The 22,128-nt window shown below is 57.4% G+C and overlaps 1 protein-coding gene across 8 annotated transcripts in view; it reads right to left on the minus strand.

Annotated features, from left to right (window-relative positions):
* The window catches only part of NOL4L (nucleolar protein 4 like), a 147,960-nt gene that overhangs the window by 15,820 nt on the left and 110,012 nt on the right, over window positions 1–22,128 (minus strand). For 6 of the 8 annotated variants that reach the window (XM_008020545.3, XM_073007842.1, XM_073007845.1 and 3 more), the window contains one exon: window positions 15,496–15,637. In XM_008020545.3, coding sequence (XP_008018736.1) covers window positions 15,496–15,637 — 142 coding nt within the window. Of the gene's footprint in view, window positions 1–15,495; window positions 15,638–15,928; window positions 16,151–16,183; window positions 18,828–22,128 lie in introns of those variants that run through there. The other 2 variants (XM_008020591.3, XM_008020603.3) reach the window with 2 other exon arrangements.

Here is a 22,128-nt window from a genome sequence, read left to right on the forward strand (position 1 = left end):
GTGCACACCACGATGCTTGGCTAATTTTTCTTTCTTTCTGCAAGCTCCGCCTCCCGGGTTCCTGCCATTCTCCTGCCTCAGCCTCCCAAGTAGCTGGGACTACAGGCACCCGCCACCGCGCCCAGCTAATTTTTTGTATTTTTAGTAGAGACGGGGTTTCACCATGGTCTCGATCTCCTGACCTTGTGATCCGCCCGCCTCAGCCTCCCAAAGTGCTGGGATTACAGGCGTGAGCCACTGCGCCCGGCTTTTTTTTCTTTTTTTTCTTTTTCTTTTTTTTTTTTGAGACGGAGTTTCGTTCTTGTTGCCCAGGCTGGAGTACAATGGGGCGATCTTGGCTCACTGCAACCTCCGTCTCCCAGGTTCAAACGATTCTCCTGCCTCAGCCTCCCAAATTGCTGGGATTATAGGCACCAGCCACCATGCTCAGCTAATTTTGTGTATTTTTAGTAGAGACAGGGTTTCACTATGTTGGCCAGGCTGGTCTCGAACTCCTGACCTCAGGCAGTCTGCCTGCCTTGGCCTCCCAAAGTGCTGGGATTACAGGTGTGAGCCACCACGCCCGGCCTCGGCTAATTTTTAAAGTTTTTTTTTTTTTTTTTGTAGAAATGAGGTCTCACTATATTGCCCAGGCTGATCTCAAACTACCAAGACTCAAGCCATCCTCCCACCTTGGCCTCTCCATGTGTTGGGGTGACAGGCGTGAGCCACTGTGCCCAACCCATTATTTGTATTTTTAAAAACCCCGACAAGTAAATGAGTACACAAATGTGGTCTATTCATATGATGGAATAATATCCAGCCATGAAAAGGAACAAAGTTTGGGTAAGTGCTGCAATGTGGACGACAAAAACATGAGGCTGTGGGAAACAGGCCAGACAGGCAAGGATGGCAAGTGATTCTGCTTCTGCACAGCATCTGGAGCAGGCAAATTCACAGAGACAGAAGGCACAGTGGGGGTCTACGGACTGGGGGAATGGGCAGTTATTACTTAATGGGTGCAGAGTTTCTGTTGGGGGGGATGAACAAGCTGTGGAAGTAATGATGCTTCTGGAGTGTACACTTAAAAATGGTTAAAATGGCAAATTTTATGTCACACATTTTACCACACACAAAAAAAACCCAGAACAAAAACAGCCCCTTAGCCCTAGTTTATAGACTAGTTTATATCTAGTTTATATCTGCCATTATCTTATTTTATCACGCCGCACACACAGAGCCCACTCAGAGGCACAACATGGATCGCAAAAACCTGCCTTCCCCAGTGACACCAGGGTCTCGCCTACCCCCAGGCTCCGCTCAGGCAGCCATCACGCCACGCCACACAGCTGCCCTGGCACGACGCGCTCTGGGGAGCTGCCTACAACCTGAGGCCCATGTTTTGCTGACTGGGGAGGACACAGGTTTGAGCCGTGGAGTGGCTGGAAGAGGCTACTCCACCTTCTGGAGCGTCCGTTTCCTTTCAGAGCGGGTCCCACGGCCATAAAACACGGTTCTAAGGTGCGGATGATGCCCGGGATGGGGCAGGAGCTCAAAAGGCAACTCCGGTTCCCTGCACCCCACCTTTTCTCACATCATGACTCACCCACTGCCGACGCACAAGGCTCTCCCAGACTGCAACGGGGGCTTCTGGGGATCCTGGAGCCCAGCCTGTGACAGTCTGAGGTGGGCCCAGTGAGGGACTACTGTGGGGATGGGGGCGACTGCTACCCTCCAGGCTTGTGCTCCAGCAGTGACAAATCAAACATGAGGGCTCCAGAGGAGACGGGGCTCCAAAGGGGTGTCACCAGCTTTCTGGCCCCTGAGCCATGGTCTCTCCCTACTCTCGGTGACTGCTGCTTACCCTTCCGTGCTAACCCGAGCACCACCACCTCAGGGAAGCCCTCCCTGCCTGCCCCAGTCTCCACTGTGGCACTGGCTCTGGGCCATGGCTCTGCAGAAGCCATCCCAGGGATGGTGGGGAAAGGGCTGACGCCTCCTGAACCAGCAGGGGCAGAGGTGCTGCTCGGGGTGGGGTTGGTCCAGCCTGTCCCTTGGCCCCACAAGCAGTGGATTTGATCCCAGCTGTAGCCACATAGGCTGAGTTGACTCCAACTGGAAGCCAGGTCCCTCCTTTGGGCCCACCAGGCCCTTCCAGTGAGCCCCTACGGCTCACCCACCCGCCCCAGCTGTGACCCAGCCTTGGCACTTGCTGTTCCCTCTTCCTGCTCCACTCTGTCCTGGGTGTCCCCTTGGCGCAGTCCCTCACTTCCAGGGCTCTGCGTAAAGGTCACCTTCTTGGTAAGCTCAGCTCCCGCCCCACTCTGGCACACTGACCCCTCTACCTACTTTTTTTTTGAGACAGTCTCGCTCTGCTGCCCAGGCTGGAGTGCAGTGGCGCAATCTTGGCTCACTGCAAGCTCCGGGTTCACGTCATTCTCCTGCTTCAGCCTCCCGAGTAGTTGAGACTACAGGCGCCCGCCACCATGCCCAGCTAATTTTGTGCATTTTTAGTAGAGATGGGGTTTCACCATGTTAGCCAGGATGGTCTTGATCTCCCGACCTCGTGATCTGCCTGCCTCAGCCTGCCAAAGTGCTGGGATTACAGGCGTAAGCCACCGCGCCCGGCCCCCTCTACCACAGTAGTATTTGCAAGGAGAGGATAAGTGCTTGGAAGAAATACTACTGTGTTTATTGTGTCTCTGGCCTGTGCCCAGCCTTCACAGAAGCGGCCCCAGCCCTAGAGACCCAGAGTTGGTGCAGCTGTATTGGGTGGGCCTGGATGGCTCCTGCTGCCCCCTAGATCACACCCCTCCCACTGGTGAGGGCAACTGAGTCTTCCTGGGCGCCCCAGGGTGAGTGCATGCCCCAGGCCTGGCCAGTCAGCCCATCACAGCAACTGGTGAGAGCGTGTGACCAAGCTGGACCCGAGGACATCACGCGGGGGCTCTTGCTGCCATGGCTGGGAAGGCACTCTCTACCTGGGGTTGCTGGGCCCATGGTGCAGGGAGGCCCACGCCGGGGAAAGCAGGGCTGACAGGGGGCACAGATGATCCCCTGGAATGCATCTGTGCCTGCCACCTAGGAAGGCCCTAGAGGTTTTGGTGAGGGAACTGACAATTTCCTTATTGCTTAGGCTGGCTAGGGGCGGGCTCACACCAGTGGCGTGGTCTCTGAGTAGTCCAGGGTCTTCTCCCTGGCAGAGGCCAAGGGATGGGACCTGGGGGCTGGGATCGCTCTGCATGGGGACCTCACCATGATGTCCAGCTCAGTCCTGAGGAGGCTGGTACCCACAGAAGGAGGTGGTGCCCACGGAAGGGCTGATGCCCACGGGAGGGACTGGCTGCAACCCTCGCACCCACCCCGTACTGCACCTGGCCAGGAGAACACGCCTGTCACTGGGGAAAGAAGGAATAGAGAGACTGGGGGCAGTTGGGTTTTGATCCGATTGGAATTCTGCCTCCCACAACCCTTAAAAAAAAAACGTGATTTAGGCCAGGTGCAGTGGCTCACGCCTGTAATCCCAGCACTTTGGGAGGCAGAAGCAGGTGGATCACGAGGTCAAGAGATCGAGACTATCCTGTCCAACATGGTGAAACCCTGTCTCCACTAAAAATACAAAAATTAGCTGGGTGTGGTGGCACATGCCTGTAGTCCCAGTTACTCAGGAGGCTGAGGCAGGAGAATCGCTTGAACCCAGGAGGTGGAGGTTGCAGTGAGACAAGATTGCACCATTGGACTCTAGTCTAGCGACAGAGTGAGACTCTGTCTCAAAAACAAAACAAAACAAAACAAAACAAAACAAAACAAAAAAAAACTGATTTAAGAGAGACATAGGCACACAAACCCATGCTGGATGGAATGCAGTGGGGCCTGGGCAAGGATGGTGCAGGTATAGGGTCCTGTAGTCTAGGCGACCTTGGGCACTGCCGCCTCCTGGGCCTCCTCTTATCTACAATCCTGGGAGTTGCCGCTGACGCCCTCCCGGGCTCTGGCACTTTATGACTCTGTGAAGAAACCCAGCTGGCTCCATGGGCACTGAAGCCCCAGCACACAGGCCTCACAGGGTGCAGGCCTCCAGCTGGGAGGCTCAGTGGGAAGCTGGGAGTTTTGGATGGACCCTCCACACCTGGACCTGGAAGTGGAATCTAAGGGTGCCCAGGTGACCTCTTGTCCCCACCTGGTCCCCATCTTGCTGTTGCCAGGAGGCCTCTCCAGGAGGGTCACCCCTGAGGCCAGCCTGCTGGGGCCCAGCGTGATGGCAGCAGGGTGGGCCTGCCCCCAGCCTGTGGCTGTGTGGGCACCAGAGAGGTGTCCTGAGGGGACTTGGGGAAGTAGCCAGGGATGCACCCCCTCTGAGCATTTCTACAAAACTAGGCCTTCCTCACTGTGGCAAAGGGTGACTCCTTCATCTGGGCAGGACCCGGAGCCCACCACCTGTGCCCAGAATGCCTGCGGGCAGGGAAGGACTGCCGTGCCCATCTATTTGAACATGGGGCAATGTGCTGCTATTCAAATGGAGGAATTAGTGATGAATGGGGGAAATTGTTCCTCCCTCTGTCCCGTCTCCAGAAGGAGACAAAAACCCCTTTTACCTCAGCAAACAATGCCCTTATGTGGGCGCCAGTGCCCCGCAGCCCGCACAAGCCCAGCTCTGTGTGAACCACCAATCGCCACACCGCGCTCTGGGGCCCAAAGCCAGTGGCACCCTCTCCCGGTGGGCGACTCCCGCCAGCTCCCAGGCTAGGCTCGGAGAATGGGAAGGCCCATCATCCCTGGGACCATAGGCCAGGTACACGGCCACTGGAGGCCAGCAGGCCCTGCGTGCAGACTGCCTTCTGTGTCCAGAGGTGTGGCTGCTGGAGGCAGTGCCGCCTCCAAGAGACTGTCACAGCAGCAGCCAGGCAGGGGACACGGGAGGGGCATCAATAATTCACACACAACAGGCGACGGGGGAGGAGGGGGTGGGAGACTGCTGCAGCCAAGGCCCACCATGGCCAGGGAGGCGTGGACAGCAGGGCTCTGGGCTGTGGTCTGGGGGTGCTGACTCCGCTCTGAATTTGAGGCGTGCACCTCCCCAGGGCTGGCCCCCTGCCTGCTTTGACAAAGGCCAGCGCCCAGGCCGTGTTTACATGATGCATAGTTCCAAGGAGCACCAGGCTCAGGGCGGGCTGCCCAGCTCTTCCTCCGGAAAGGCAGGAGGGGCACAGAGGTCAAATGGGGGACACTAGGACCCTACCATCCTGGGTGATGAGGCCACACGGGGCACCTACATTCTCCACGTGGCCCTCAGGCCCCGGCTGCCTGCAAAGCTGCTCTCCTGAGTACCCTGCTCTGTCCCTGTGGTTCACACAGCCTGACCCAGCCCCAGCCATGGGGCAGAAAGCCCATGCCCCCCATCTGGGTGCCACACTTGCCCCCTGATTTCCAGCCCTGGGGCGCCAGTGCCTCTACCCCCACAGCACGTGCCTCCTCTGTGTGTGCCTCTCAGTGCCCGGGCAGCAGGCATTCCTGCTGAAACTCTGGTCACTCTTTCCTCAGGCAGGTGCCAATCTAGTTCCTCACAGTCAGGAGCAGCGCTGTCCGACAGAAACAGAGAGTGAGCTACATGAGGGATTTTAGTGGCCTAATACCCACATTTTAAAAAGTAATAAAGAAACAGGTAAAATCAATTTTAATCATCTACTTTATTTAACCCAATATATACAAAATATTACCATTTCAATAAATAGTCGACACCGTGTTATCAGAGCTGAGGTATTTCACCTTCTTTCCTATGGAGCCACCGAGACGCAGCATGTATTGCACGCCTGTCTGCACTAGCCTTTTCCAAGGCTTGGTAGCCGTCCCTGGCTACTGAATTAGATGTCGCACACCTAGATTTTCCCCTAAAACTGAAATCATTTCTCTCTGCAGTGACCCTGGGGGTCCTCGCCCCTAGACAGGTGTCCAAGCTGCAGATGATATTCAGGCCTTGGGACAGGTGGCTTAAGCGGTGGGGCCCTGGAGACAGACACCACCTTCAGTGGAGGGGAAGGCGGACACCAATTATGCGTCAAGTCCCAAGTGTCAGGCGGTGGGTAACACATCATGCCTGATTTGCACAACCAACCTCTGCAGCAGACATCAGGGAGGAACCAGAGGCTCCAGGGGGAAGTCACTGGCCCATCACCCAGGATGAATGGCAGCACTCAGACAGCCCCAAAGCACCACCTAGGCCACCCAGTGCTCTCAGGCATTCTGGGAACCTCCAAGGCCTTGATCTGCCCATCTGTACTGTGGGACAATTCCCCACCCCTGCTACCAGACTGCCCCATTTCCTAGAGCCCCTCCCCCAACACCTACTGGCCCCTGATGCCCCGGGGAAGCGCTCCCAGGATGAACTGCCGGGGTGTGGGTGTCCTCCCTGGCCCCGTCCTCCAGGCCAAGCACAGGCGGTGAGAAATAAACACTAATTCAGTGTGCAAAGATCGAGCCGAGACACACACAGCCTGCTCCCCGTGTTCTCAGAGCAAACAGAGCCACCCCGGGCCAGCATGTGTGAATGATTCATGGGGCAGGGCCCTGGCCCCAAAGCCCCTACAGGCGTCCTCCAGCCCTCCCGGGAGCCAGTCTGGGTTTGGTGCATTGCAGTCCTTAGGTCGGGGTGATGACGCCAACGTGGCCTGGTCACTTCCTGGTTCCTGGGAAAGTCACCCTTGAACAGGCTCCCGGTGGAGGTGCCTCAGGAGGGCCTGGCCTGACAGAGGAGCCTGCTGGACAAGAGCTCTGTATGTATCCTGGGCTGAGGGGTGGCCACAAGGGGCAAGGGCACTGATCCCCACATGGCCCCACTGGCCCAGGCTCACCTTCACCTCCATTTTTTTTTTTTTTTTTTTGAGATGGAGTCACTCTGTCACCCAGGCTGGAGTTCAGTGGCGTGATCTTGGCTCACTGCAACCTCCACCTCCTGGGTTCAAGCAATTCTCCTGCCTCAGCCTCCTGAGTAGCTGGGATTACAGGCGCCCATTACCACGTCCAGCTAATTTTTATATATATATATATAAATATATATATATATATTTATAATATAAATATATATATATATATATATATATTTTTTTGAGACGGAGTCTCGCTCTGTTGCCCAGGCTGGAGTGCAGTGGCGCAATCTCGGCTCACTGCAAGCTCCGCCTCCCGGGTTCACACCATTCTCCTGCCTCAGCCTCCCGAGTAGCTGGGACTACAGGCGCCCGCCACTGCGCCCGGCTAATTTTTTCTATTTTTAGTAGAGACGGGGTTTCACCATGGTCTCGATCTCCTGACCTTGTGATCCGCCCACCTCGGCCTCCCAAAGTGCTGGGGTTACAGGAATTTTTATATTTTTAGTAGAAGTGGGTTTTGCCATGTTGGCCAGGCTGGTCTCAAACTCCTGACCTCATGTGATCTGCCCGCCTTAGCCTCCCAAAGTGCTGGGATTACAGGCGTGAGCCACCATGCCTGGCTCACCTCCCCACCTTCTCAGTAGGTGAACCTCTCAGCTCGTCAGGCCCCAGAGCTTGTCCACTGGAGACCCAAGGCCCCAGCACCCCGGACAAGGCCAGGGCTGTGTAGGCCCTGCTCGCTCCTGGATAAAGGGATCTCTCGGTGCTGTCTCCCGGCGTCTCTCACCCCTTGGCGGGCCAGGGCCCAGCACAGCCCAGCATTGTCTGTGCCGCCCGCGGCCCAGCTGATGATGGACACTTTCCTGTGACCGGGGACTGCCAGTGTGGCCTACAGCCAATCCCTGGAAGGCCTGGGCCCCAGCTCTCTGCTCCTGGGGGAGGGGAGGCCAGGAGGCCACCGCCTGCTCATCTGTTGTGGGTGTTTGGAGCCTTGAGGAGGAACAAACAGCTCTTGCTCCTGGGGTGGGGGTGGGTGGGACCTGTACCCGGAGAATGGGGCCCAGTCCTGGTTTCTGGCCTCAGCTGTGAGAATTAGGGTGAGGGCAATGGACATGGCCATAATGAGCAGGTGTTAGGGAGAAGGCTTGGCTTAAAAGCCTACTGCAAGAGAGGCCTTTCAGAGGCCAACCCAGGGAGTCTGGTACAGGGGCCACACCTCCTGCCATGCAATAGTGACCAGGGCAGATGTCTGGCCATGAGCGTTGGGTCCAGGGGGAGTCAGCAGCAGGCCAGAGTTCTGTGCCCCCTGGTGGGAGAGGGCTGCTGTGACCCAGGGTTGGGCCTGGGGAGGGTGGGCATCACCTGAGGAGGGCACTAGAAGGAGCCATGGCCCCGGGGTAATGCGGGTGATGGTCTCTGAGCCCTGGTGGCCTGGCCATTACTCCCACCAGCTCCTTCCCCACCAGCCGTATGGCCTCCTGCCTGATCCCTCACTCAAACGGCTTCACCCCTTACTGGGGACACCCCATGGCACTCTGAGTACCAGAAGCCGGAGGCACACTTCTGCCTGGCACCTTCTCCTTGGATGGCAGCACTGACTCCTCACTGCCTGCTTAGCTGCCCATCAGTGTGGGCACCTGGGATGGGTCTGGCATTTGCCAGATTGAGAAGCAGCGTCTTGGGAACTCAGGGTCCCTGGACAGGGCCTGGCTCATGTGGGTGGGGAGGGAGGGACAGGGACTCAGGAGTGCCTGGGTCTCGTTGACACCAAGGACCCCCTAGCCCGGCTCCCTTTCCAAAGAAGCATGACCTGGACGGTGGTTGGGGGCTGAGAGTAGGGACAGGGACGCCGCTGAGGGTGGCTGTGAGGTAAGCTGCAGTCAGGGTCCCACAGGCCTCCATGGCAGAGAGGACCAAGGGAGACCAGGCTGGCTGAGGAGGCAGGACTGGACCAAGGGGGTGGCGTGCAGGGCTCAGAGAATCTCGGGGAGGTGACGAAGACTGCCCACATCCAGTCCCAGCCTGGCCCCTGGCGGGCCTCTGTGCTGGCCACATCTGGTCCTCAACCACCTGGCAAGGTGGGCCAAGATGATCACCCCTGCCTGTCAAGGGGACGGCACCCGCCCAAGGCTGCCTGGCAAGGATGGAGCTGAGCAAGATCTGAGCTCTGTGTGCCCCCACGCTTCCCTGCAGACCCCTTGGAGGCCAGGGAGGAGGCACCCAGGGGAGGGGGCCAGGCCAAGGAAGAGAGGCCAACAGTGCTGCCACTGTAAATACCGAGCCCTGGGCGCTCGAGCAACACACCTGCTCCCCAGAGGCCCGCCCTGCTGCCCAGTTTGCATTTCTAGGTGGCAGAGGGCCCCACCCGAGGGCAGCAGGGGCCACAAGGTAGGAAGCCTTGGTCTTCTCACTAAGAGCTCCTGGGGGCATGCCAGGGTGAGGGGCTGCAGCCCACAGGCCATGTCACAGAGATAAGCTGTGGCCCAGAGTTGGGGGGTCAGCTAGCTCAGGACCATACTTTGGGGAAGGGCTGGCCAGATCCATGGCACAGAACCCAGGACCTGCCTACAGGACGCCACATATTGGGCCCGACCACTCCATCCTCCCAGAACCCTTCCATGCCAGACCCTCCCCAGATGGCCTGGTTGTGGCCTCTCTGCCCTTCTCTCCTGGTTGGAGCTTCTCTCCTGGGTCATAGGGAGCTTTTGGAAACATGTGACCCAAGAAACCCTGGCATTGGGCACCTCCTCCCTTCCCAGCCCCCTGCTGCCACGCCTCTGCCCGGCTTCCCAGGCCACCTCGTCCCAGGCCCTTTCTCTGATCCCCCATCTATTCCAAGAGTGACTCAGTGGCCGTTCGTTGAGCACCTATTCAGTGCTAGGGCCTGGGAATAAAGCCCAGGACAGGAGACTCAGGCCACACGGGGTCAGCCCTGAAGGGCACCCTGTGGCGCCTGCTTCCAGCAATGAAAAACAGGGACTTGGCCAGGCGCGGTGGCTCACACCTGTAATCCCTGCACTTTGGGAGGCTGAGGCAGGCAGATCATGAGGTCAGGAGTTTGAGACCAGTCTGGACCAACATGGTGAAACACTACTCTCTACTAAAAATACAAAAATTAGCCAGGCATGGTGGTGCATGCCTGTAATCCCAGCTACTAGGGAGGCTGAGGCAGGAGAATTGCTTGAACCTGGAAGGCGGAGTTTGCAGTGAGCCGAGATTGTGCCATTTGTAGTCCAGCCTGGGCAACAGAGTGGGACTCCATCTCAAAAAAAAGAAAGACAAACAGGGACTCAAATGTCCTTCCACAGGAGTGGTCAAAACGCTGGCTCTGGGGAGACCCAGTCCCCGTGGTCTGGGCAAGTTACTTCCCCTCGGAGACGACATTTCCTGCCCTGTGGAACAGTGACATGTATAGCCCTGGGCTCACAGGGTCAGGCTGGGCACACAGTGGGCTCAGGAATGGGCCCCTAGTCACTAGGCTGACTGGACAACCTTCGAACTGTGGCTGGCCCACATCAGTGTCAGGGAGGCCAATGACTAAGTGAGAAAAAAGGTGGTGCCAATACTGCCTCATTGAAAAGAAAACGAGGCTCTGGTTACTTAGATAATATAAAAGTCTGAGAAAAATAGGCCCCCCAGACATCATTATTTTTCATTTTCTTTTTTCCTCCTTTCTTTTTTTTTTTTTTTGAGACAGAGTTTTGCTCTTGTTACTCAGGCTGGAGTGCAATGGTGTGATCTCGGCTCACAGCAACCTCCGCCTCCCAGGTTCAAGAGATTCTCCTGCCTCAGCCTCCCGAGTAGCCGGGTTTACAGGCATGCGCCACCACACCCAGCTAATTTTGTATTTTTAGTAGAGACAGGGTTTCTCCATGTTGGTCAGGCTGGTCTCAAACTCCTGACCTCAAGTGATTCACCTGCCTCGGCCTCCCAAAGTGCTGGGCTTACAGGCATGAGCCATCGTGCCTGGCCTTCTCCTTTATTTTTCTACAATCATTGTAATACTTCTGAAATAAGGGGAGAAATAAGGGACATTTCTACAAAGACATGGCTCCTGCCCTCAGCAAGCTGACAACCGGCAGGGGTCCCACACTGGTGCCTGTTTGGCTTCAACCAAACCCCAGACTCCTCCAGGGAGGTGGAGACAGGGCTCATTACCCTTGAGTGTCACAAGGCCAACGCTGGTGTGACAAAAGTGGCCAAGAAACTGGAAGAGCCAAAGGGCCCTCAGTGCCTTCGTCCAGCCCCAGGCCTGCACAGTGCGGGAGCCCCAGTGTGTCCCGAGGCCCAGGCTGGAGGAGCAGCCTCATCTGAGAGGCGCACACACCAGGCCCTGACCTGCCCCAGCCAGGGCTCCACACCACTCTTGCTCAGCAATCCCCCGACTGCCCACCCTGCAGAAGGCGGAAGCAGGCCCAGCGAGCAGACCCCCGCTCTCCCCTGGCGCTGGCTTCCTGTCTGCCCAGGAGGTGAGTAATGTCCGCTCCCTGCCCCCATCCATCCCTTCTGGAGGCCAGGCGGGCCTCACATTTTCCGCTCAGGAAGGGGCAGAGTGAGAGGCCTGCTGAAGCACATCCAGGGGAAACGGAAGGAGCGGCCCCGCCTGCCCGGTCAGGAACCCAGGCCAACCCCGGCCTGCAGGAGGCGCACTGGCTCACCTGCCTCTGTGCATACCTTCATTCATTCATTTTCATCCACTCATTCACTCAACAAACAGTACCCCAGCACCTGCGCGGTGCCAGGCCCTGTGCTGGGTGCTGGAGTCCTGGCTCTCAGGGTGCTTATGGTACTTGGGGAGCAGACTGCATCAAACAGATCATCCCACCAGTGGGGGCGTAATTACAGACGGATGTGCTGTTCAGCCCCCAGGCAACGCCAGACCACAGTGCCTCTGGACAAAGTATCTCAGGCAGCCAGCCTCCCTCCACACCCTATGATGTGCACAGAGCCCTGTTCAGACCCAATAGAAAGCCCAAGCTCAAGCCTCGGCCAGGGCTTAGCTGAGGGTCTTTAGGGGACCTGGCCCGTGCCTGGGCAGGAAACTATGGCAGGAGCTGGCCCGCATGGCCCTGGGCCCCAAGGAGGGAGTGCCCCAAGTATGCGGAGAGGGCCTTCTTTGGTTCCCTAGCTCCCCTGCCCATCTTCTGGGGACCCTCACACATGGCCCCTACACCTGCCAAAGGGGAGAGAAGAGAAGCGCTGGCACCTCCCCAACCCTGGCTGAGTTGCCCCAAGTCTCTCCCTGATTCTAAGTTTCCTCCCCATGAGATGAGGGCACTGTGATGGCGGCTCCCTGCCAAGCACCAGCAGCTATGATCGCAGGGACCCAGGAGCATCCCAGGACTTCAGAGTGTGGGGAGCTGGTATAAAGAGGTCTGGGAGACCAAGACTCGCAGACAGTGGCAGGGCTGGGGGCAGAAACCCAACTGTGTTTCAGGACAAGCAGACACTCACCCCGGGAGAACCTCAGAGACAAGCTCCCTGGGGAGTGAGAGCTGGCATCCGCACAACGCACTCTTGGGCTCAGTGGTTCCGCCATGGGATTTGCTCTGCCATTCAGCCTTCATCTGCTTTTGTTAAAATCTTTAAAGAAGGGCCCCGACAAATCCACAGCTGTAGATCTGTGCTAACCGCCTGGCTCCCTGAAATCACTCCCGGCTGGATTACTCGTCAGCAGGGAGGGGGTGCTGATACGGTTGGCATCTGGGTCCCCTCCGAATCTCATGGTGAGATGTGTCCTCCAGGGTTGGACGTGGGCCTGGTGGGAGGTGTCTGGGTCATGAGGGGCTTGGTGCTGTATGGAGTGAGTTCTCACTATGAGTTCGCACGAGAGCTGGTTGTTTAAAAAAGCCTGGTACCTCTTCCCTCTCTCTTGCTCCCTCTCTCACCATAAGACATACCTGCTCCCCCTTCACCTTCTGCCATGTCTGTAAGCTTCCTGAGGCCTCACCAGAAGCCAAGCAGATGCTAGTGCCATGCCTGTACAGCCTGTGGAACTGTGGACCAAATACACTCTTCTCTTTATAAATTACCCAGCCTCAGGTATTCCTTTGTAGCAACACCAAACGGACCAACACAGGTGTGTCATCAGCACAGCCTTGGGAGTCCCCACACTCCTGGCAAAGAGAAAAGGCCCAGGTGCTCGGATGGGAAGGATGTCCCTAGAAACAAACAACCCAACTTATCCCCATCAGAGGCGGAGCTCCATCTGCTCTGCAATGGTGTGCTTGGACAGGGCTCAGTAAACGTCTGTTCATTTGTTCCTTCCGGGATAACAGACATTCAGCAGGCACCAACAACGGGCCAGGTTCACAACCGAGTCCCGGGGGCAGGGCAGAGACCAAGACTGACCTGACAGCAGGCCTCTGACTTCCACGGAGGCCTGAGGGCCACAGCCCACACACCAAGCTCACCTGGGCATCAGTGGGGTTGGGGGGCTTCTTCGATGGAGACCCTCAGGCGGGGAGTGGAGCACACAGAGGGCTAAGGTGGGTGCCTCTGCTTGGGCTGTCCCTACCTAGTCCTGCATCAATAACAGGGGCCTGAGAGTGCTCTGATGGGAGCCCCTTGACTCACTCACAGGAGCTGGACCTCACATGTCTGCACCGTGAGCACCTTCAAGAGGGGCTGGCTGTGTGTCTCCAAGGGGGCCGGAAGATGGCCCAGGACTCCAGGCTGGAAACCCACTGCTCTGGACAGATACCAACAGGCCCACAGGCCCAGAAGGGGCAGTAGAGGCCAGGCCAGCTGCCTGGGCCTTCCCAAGGCCTGTGCCCTGCCCGGGGTCTCAGCCGGCCAGCAGGGTGGCCCACAACTCCATGAGTGCCTCGGAGCGGACGGTGAGGCCTACGGCCCCGCGGTCAGCAGCATCCTCACTGTCCCAGCTCCAGTGTCCACCAGGAGGGGAAGGCAGCGTGTGACTACCCCAGGCTGGCCCTGCACCAGGCTCTTGGGGACCTACGGATCCCCCAGCCTCCCTGCATCTCTCAGCCTCGTCCTCATGGCCAGCCAGCGTCCGGGCAGCAGGTGCTGAGGGAGCTCCACGGACCCCACAGAAATGCCACTGTCAGCTACCTGATCCTGACAGCCCCCAAATCACCAGACCTCCCCAGGACGTGTCTCCAAGAGAGATCCCACTCTCAAATGGTGGTCATGGGGAATAACAGCAAGAGATCTGCTCGGGAATGAGTAGGGGGACCACGGCCCCTTCAGCCCCACTGCTCTGGGTTTCTGAACAACTGTCCCAGACCCTTCTTGCAGGGACCACAGCCTGCGGCCCCAGTTGAGCTCTGCAGGCACAGCCCTCAATGTTCCTTGGGTGTGGCCTCAATCAGCTCAGTTGAGGCGGGAGGTCAGCTGCTGAGCTTGTCCCAGTCCCAGAGCCCCCAAGAGCACGTGGCTGCCCCCGCTGGGTCCCCACCACCGTGGGAACGCTGGAAGGCAGCACTGGCCTGGGAGGCTGGCAGCACGAGGGGGTCGTGCAGACCTCACGAGGCATCAGGCACAAAAGCCTTTTCTTTGCCAGCAGCCATGCACCCCACTCCTCCTGCAGCCACTCCCTGTGCTCCCTAGCCCCTGGTCCAGACACCTCCAGCTGCCTCCAGGCTGGGTCTCCTCCCAAACAAAGCCGGATTCAGGCCTGAGAAGGCTGTCGGGAGGCAGGCGCACAGGTTCTGCCATGGAGATGAACTTTGACCCAAACAGCAAGGCTCCTACCCCTTATTTACTCTTTAAGGCTGACCCGTTTCACAGAGTTAACATTACACCCCTTTTTAACCCGTACCTCCCTCCCACATTCCAGGCCTCGACCTTCAACCCCTCCTAATTGCTGGCTCCGGCTCCTACACCCCAGTTCTCTGGGGCCCAGCTTACTCATCCCCTGCCCCCAACCATCTCCTCCGCAGAAACAAAGGCGATGCCGGGCTGCTGCTCACAGAGCCACCTCACAACCCTGGCACACCAAGGTAGATGCCAGGGCCCCAGAGCCCAACCACTTGGCGGAGTCCACATGGAGGCCAGGGTGGATCTTTGGGGTCTGATTCCTGACCCTAACTCTCCAATCCCTGAGAAGGAAGCCTCTATTCCAAGGGAGGCCGGAGTAGGCTGTCTGGCAGGCCCTGCGCAGGGGGGCCAGGACTAGGGAAGAATCCAGACAGCTCCCCAGCCAGCCGCATCGCATCCCAAGGGGCTAGGACGCATGTGGACAGCTGCACCGCCTGGTCACTCACCAGGTGACCCGGGCTATAGCCTCACACGTGGCTACAGAAACACAGGTCGTTTCCCTTGCTGGGCAGCGGAATTCCTCTGGGTTAGGTACACAGTGAACCTTCCCAGGCCTGCCCCTGGTAACTCTGAAACCCATATTGCAGAAGCCCATGGCATCTCGGCTATCAGGCAGACCCCCGGCCTCACAGGCTGCCAGTCCCATGGGCTCCCTCCCTCATCTTTGGGAGGAAGGAGCCAGGGGCTGGTGCAGTGGGGCCCATGGAGATGCTGAGAACGCTGGGGGCAGTGCAAGCTTGGGTGTGGGCCACCCGAAGGCCTTGGCCCAGATTCCGCCACCCTGGAGTATGTCCACACCGCTCACCTGAGGACAACTGGGAGCAAGGGGCCGGGCACAGCCCCTCCTCAACCGCCACCAAGGGGCACTCACCGTCCTCTTGACTGTGGAGGTTCTGTGGGCTCCGCATCCTCTCGTCCTGGCTGGGGCTCAGGCTGGAGGCCAGGTGCGGGTCAGCTGACATCCATGTGGAGTCGCTCATATCAAAATCCTCGCTGCTCACAGAAGTCTCATCCTGAGCAGGGACAAAGAAGGTGGGCATTCAGCAGGGACGGGCTCTCATCGGCCCAAGGCAGCCTTGTGAGTGGACCCCAGGGCCAGTGGGCATTTGCGAGTACCCCGAAGGCCTCAGGGAGCCCTCAAACCTTGAAGTAAGGGCTGGGTAGTGCTCCCCCTTGCCCAGTGGAAGTGGCCCCAGCTCTGGTTCCTGTCGGAAGCCAAGGCTAAGGGCCGGTGCTGTCTGTAATTGAAGACAATTATGAGGTCTCGCATCCTGCAGGGGCGGATGGCAGGGCCTGGCTCTTACCCTTGTGAGCCAAGGTTGAAACAAGTGCTGTAAACAAGGGCTGCCGCTCCCTGCTCCCAGGCCAGGGACTAAGGCTCACTCTGCACAGGACCCGGTGGCAAGAAGCGGGCAGCAGGACATGCCAGCCACCGGGCACTGAGGCTGAGCTGAGTGCCCCCAGCAGGCCCGGCGCCCTGACTCCCATGAAGCATGCATGGAATTCCTTTCTCCCACTCCCCCAGCCCAGAGGACATTTCTGTCTTCCTCCTTCCTAACCTTTGCTGTGCTTCAAAGATACGCTCTTGGGCAGCTTCCAGGGCTGAAAGGGCCAGCCCCAGAAGTGCAGAGAAGGAAGGGGGCGGGGCAGGCCAGGGTTCGGACCAGACCGCAAAGGGGGTTCAGCTCAAGGGCCTGGGGGGCCGCCAGGGTGTTCCAAACAGCCGGATGGCCTGCTAGAGAGGACCACGCCTGCCTCCTCTCCCCTCGCTGCTGGCTTCGGCGGCCCTTGGCCAGTCATCCGGGAACCCCCGGGGCGGGGCCCCTTCAACCCAGCCCTCCAGCGGGAAGGGCCCCCACCTCCTCCGGCCCAGCCTTTCAGGAGCAGCAAGCAACTGTGCCTGGGAGCTGGCTGTAAAACCAAGAAAGATGACCCAGCAGCTCCCACACCCGGAGTTCTGGCCTCCCCCCAGCAAGACACAATGGCCTCTGTGGGCCCCCAGTGAGGACCTCTGGCAGAGCACCCCACAAGCCTCCCCTCTGGGGCCCCTCACAGACGCCTCTTTTATAGTGAGCAAACACACTTTGGTTGGAACTTCCTTAGGCTGCTGTCCCTGAGGCAGACACATCTGCTCCAAGTGCTAGGGAACCAGTGTGGATTCGCCTCCACTCCCTCCCCCACCGGCTGGGCTGGTAGGGAGTTTCCTGGAATTTATAGCTTCTGTGCAGTGTGGACCCTCTGCTGAATCCAGAGGACAGGAGCTGGGCTGTGACGACTGCAGTCCCCACGCGGCACACCCAGGGCCTCGGGGAATGGACAGAGCCCACATGTCCTCTGGTGTCCTCTCCCCACACACAGGCACACGCACTCACTCTGCCTCCCTCCCACGGGCTGCCTGCTCCACAAACACAAGCACCTCCACCCACAGCCCTCCTTCATGAAAACTCACTCACACACCCAGACACACACACACGTTCAAAAGGCTCTCCGCACAAAGGGTACAAAGGGACAACAAAACTCTCCCCTGTGCTAACTGGATGGAGGGAGACGAGGGGGAGGGGGAAGAGAGGCTGGCAGGTGGGGGAAGGTTCCTTGGAGCCTTGAGCAAGGCTGCAAGGGGCAGGCGGCTCCCCATCTTCCCAGCTGGTCCTGCCATGCTGGCTCCAGGAACCAGGAACAGAGCATCTCGCGTGGGCCCCTTGCTACTTCCTGGCTGCCCAGGGGGTGCCATGCTCAGGGATTGACCTGAAGTCACAGCTGAAGGAGAAAGACTCTGGGTATTGTTCAAATGCTCATGACTTAAAAGACAGAGTATCCTAGTAACAGTTGAAAGCGCCACCTACTCCAAACTCCCCATCCATCCATTCGACAGGTATTTACTGAGCACCTACTATGGGCCAAGCTCCCCTCTAGGTGCTGGGAAACTCAGCTGTGGACCAGACACACTCCTGGCCTGTCTGGCACCCCTCATCCGCAAGGGAGATGGACAATGAGCAGAAAAGCATTGATGAGGGCCGCAAAGCACACAGAAGCGGGGCGAGAGAGCAGAGGGACCTGTTTGCCAGGGCAGCCCAGGAAAACCCCACGGGTCAGAAACGCTGGAGCGGAGGCCTGCAAGAAGTGAGAAGGGGAGCTCGTGAGGTCTGTGTGGCTCCACGTACTTTTCAGGCACAGGCAGCAGCAAGTGGGGCACAAGCTGCTGGGTTTGAGGAGAGGCAAGGAGGCCACTATGGGCAGGCGTGGGCAGGCACACGGGGCAGAGGAGCCACACGAAAAGGTCCCCTCCCACAGTGCACGCAACCCTGGCAGGGCCGTACCTGCCATCTCTAGCTTGGAGAAAGGCTCTTGAACTCCACTCAATACACGGAGGGTGGAGCAGCGGGGACGGCTCGCACACTCTGGCCTCACTCAGCCAAGTTCAAAACCGTAACAACAGAAGGCAAAGCTTCTCAGGGGCCCAGCGCTCCCCTGGGCTTGTGGCATTTCACCCTCACTACAGGCCCACCAGGTAGGTACAGTTGTCAGCCCCGCTCCACAGATGAGGAAACCGAGGCTCCAGGAGGTTAAGGGGCTTGCCCAAGGTCACGGGCTAACATGAGGCACAGCCAGATCTGTGCAGTCGCCAAGGACTGGACACGCCCTCCTAACTGAGTTGGCCCTCGCCTAGAACCCACACTGCTGCTGTGAGCCACAATCCCAACTCCAAGCTGTATCCAGCTGTCGCTGTCTTGTGGATCTCTGCCCTGTCTTTCCCCAGAAAACCTTAGGTCCTTCCAACAGTGGGGACCAGATTGTATGTCCTCTGAATCCTGCACAAGGCAATGAGACTTGTTGAATCAACTGAATTGCCTGGCATGGTGTTGGTTGTTTAATGAGGACGCGGCATTAATTTGACAATTAAGGACTCTGGTCCCATTGCGCATAGTTCTTGAATGGAGGGCATCTGAAGCCCAGGATGCAGGCTGGTGGGCCGGTGGCAGCCGGGTGCCCTGTAATGCCTCCCTCCTGCTGCTGCCAGCCACCCCACACACAGCCAGGGTTTCTCTGGCTCACATCACTGAACTGCTCACCCAAACGCCCCTCCACCCCTCACTTCCTTGATGGGTCCCACTGGGAAAAGGTGGGCTACACCTAACCTGGCATCAAAATTACCTGATTAGGAGGAGCACCCAGTGCCCACAGGCACGGGGCTTCAGGCTAAGGGTTTTATGAGATTTCCTCCCCTGATCCCATAACACAGGTACCCATGTCAGGCCTAGCTCCAGCTCTGACAACTGCCCCTGCAAGGCCTGCCCCTCCTGCCCCAACTGCCCAGGGGCACGGAGCCAGCAGCACAGCTGGTGTGTAAACCCAGGCGGTCTGTGCCCAGAGCCTGCATCACAGTGTCACCGCACCATGGGCCACCTCACCACATCTCCTCCCTTCAATGGGAGGAACCAGATTCCTTAACGACCAAGTGTCTCAAGATGAGGCCCAGAGGGAACTCATGCGTGATGAGGCTATATTTACACACGCACACACACACAACACACACACACTCATGCATGCTCACTTTCTTCAATGAGTTGATGTACATTTATTGAGCATCTACTATGTGCTGGCATTGTGCTAGGGACATAGATAACCAAGGCAGGGTTCCTTCACACCAGGCCTTGTTAGCTAGGAAAAGGGACCAGCAAAAATTCTGACCCATCTGTAGGTGCAGTGGGGAGAAACTGTGGACACACTGCCTCGTTACCTAACAATGATTGTTCTCTCCCCAGCTCCCAAGGAGTTTTCCCACAGCCTCCAGGGTTCTGCCAGGTGAACCCCAGTTTTGTGAAAGAGGTTCTAAGATTCTGATATCTTGACTGCTATGGCTTTTTTTTTTAAGACAGGATCTTACTGTCACATAGGCTGGAGCACAGTGATGCAATCATGGCTAACTGCACCCTCGAGCCCCCAGGCTCCTGCCTCAGCTTCCCAAGGAGCTGGCACTACAGGCATACACCACCACGCCTGGCTAACTTTTAATTTTTTGTAGAGACAAGGGCTCACTATATTGCCCAGGCTGGTCTCAAACCCCTGGGCTCAAGTGCCTCGGCCTCCCAAAGTGCTGGGAGTACAGGTGTGAGCTGCCACACCTGGCTGCTACAGCAATTTTTTTTTTTAAGTGAGAAATCAAGTCTATTAAGCCTAACTTTTCAAAAACACACAATACAAAAGTAAGTTTTGGTCAGACTTACACAAACCCTTCAACACCCACACTTTCAAGGGCTGAGCTAGAGAAGACTTCCCAAGACCCTCTGCAACCTGTCTGGCGCAGCACAGTCCAGTTCATGGGTATAAGCCCCCCAGTCGCAGATGGGCAGACTATAGCTCCAGTCGCTCACTCACACCCTAAGCCAAGGCTGGAGAAGCAGGCTAATCACAAGGCAGTTACAGGTACACACAGATCAGAATCTGTCAACGACCACTGTGCAGAAGGGGAAAATACACCCAAGTCCAGAGGGCCATGCTGGAGGCAATGGTGCAGGTTTGAGAGTGACCAAGGCCTCAGGCCTGCTCAGAGACCCAAGGTGCTCACTGGCTCACCCAGAGGTCACAGGGTGCTTCTTACTTTTCCCTTCTGGAATGTCAGATGAATTGGGGCTAATTTCTCCCTTTCTGTTAACAAACTTCAACAAAACTTAGAGAATAAAAGTGTGGGCTGGGTGTGATGGCTCACACCTGTAATGCCAACATTTTGGGAGGCTGAGGTGAATGAATTGCTTAAGGCCAGAAGTTCAAGACCCATCTGGGCAACACAGTGAGACCCTGTCTCTATTTACAAAAGAAAAGTGTGTGCAGTCTATTACTTCTGGGTTCCGTCTCCTCAGTCCCCATGTGACTGTCCAGTCAGCTACCCCCTGGTTTCTCTAGCCTCTGCCCTTTGGAAACCCTGAAGTCCGTGGCCTTGCCCACCCAGCAATCATTTATTCCAGCACCAAAGCCATCATGGGTCACAGGGTAATAGAGCCAAAGCCAAATCTTCTGAAAAGGGAACTTAAGAGTTAGGCAGGCAGATGGGTAGCACCCAGTCAGCCTCTGGGACACACCCCAACCTGGGAGCCCTGCCTCTGGGGCAGAGGGAGAGGAGCTGACCAGACCCTCCCTGCTCTTATCTTCAGTCCAAAATTCATGGGCAGGTTCAGTTTCTCTCCACCCAGCTTCTGAGGCCCTTCCTCTTCTGCAGGGTAACTAGCACAACCACTGCCCAGCCCAGGAGGAGGAGAAAACGGGAGACCAGAGGGGAAATGGTGGAAACGGGACTGTATCCATGGCTTGTAACTACGGGCAGGTGCTATCAGTAACCTGATTATTTTACAACTGGGGTCAATTTCTCTGCAACTGGGTTCCTGGTGCCTCTGAAGTTGAGCCATTTGCATCCTCCAGGACCCGGGATCCTGGGGCGTGCCTCACACAGTATTTTCCAGACCCTTCCTGAGAGCTGTAATTCTATCTCTACGGCTTGCTTGAGAAAGAAAAGGAGGAGGATTTGCTGAGAATTTAGTGCAATTGTAAGCCATAAGCCCTGACCAGGAGCCCTGGGTGTGTGTTTCAGAGGAAGGCGGGGGCAGGGATGTGCAGGGGATGTTTCTAGGCCGAGCAGGAAAGAGACCCCTCTCTATAAAGCCCCCAGGCTTGTTCGACAGGAGGCTAAAGCTCCCATTGGGAAGAACACCAGCCTCAGGCGGTTGCCCCAGCACCAGCTCTATCCAAAGTGGAGTCTCTTCTCAACCCACTGGTAGGCACCACCTTCTGGGCACCTGCAGGCCCCTTCCAGGCCCTGGACATTCTTCCGCAAGAGGCGACTCTCCCCCTTGTCTCCATGTCAGCGAGCATTACACACACAGCCTTCTGAGCATGCCAAGAAGGTACTGAACCGCATGTGACCCCAACTTAACCACTTCAGTTCATCAGATGGCTTATTAATGGGAGACGAAAAACCCCCAGGATCTAAAGCATCAGGGGTTCAAATCCTTGTTGTAAAAGGGCTGCACACATGAAATGTGAGGGTGGTCTGAGCCACAGATATATGAAATATGAGGGTGGTCTGAGCTCCTGAGGGTGTGGGGTCCCAAAGCTGTTGCTTCATGGCTACAACCCAAGCCCACATAGCCACCAGGGAAGGAGGCCAGCCTTCCAGCACTCCCTGCACAATCCCACTCCTTCCTGCGAACATGCCTCCTCTGCTTACTGGCCATGCAAGCACCAGCTCTTCTGGGAAATAGGAGGCAGGGAGAGCGGAGACACAGCCAATCACCTACCATACTGGAGTCATTCTCGCTGTCTCTCCCTCACACTCACTCACACGCACACCGCGTCTGTCAGCAGCGTACTCCCATCTACATGTGGTCCTGTTGTCCTTGCTGTCATGGACGCCTGGATGCTGGAAGTGAGCATTTCCCACACCTTCCCACTGTATATCGAGTGGAAAACAGGCTTTTGTTCCTAAGCAAAGGCACCTGGCTGCTCCCCATCA

This window comes from Chlorocebus sabaeus, chromosome 2 (assembly GCF_047675955.1).
Source record: "Chlorocebus sabaeus isolate Y175 chromosome 2, mChlSab1.0.hap1, whole genome shotgun sequence".
Lineage (NCBI taxonomy): Eukaryota > Metazoa > Chordata > Mammalia > Primates > Cercopithecidae > Chlorocebus > Chlorocebus sabaeus.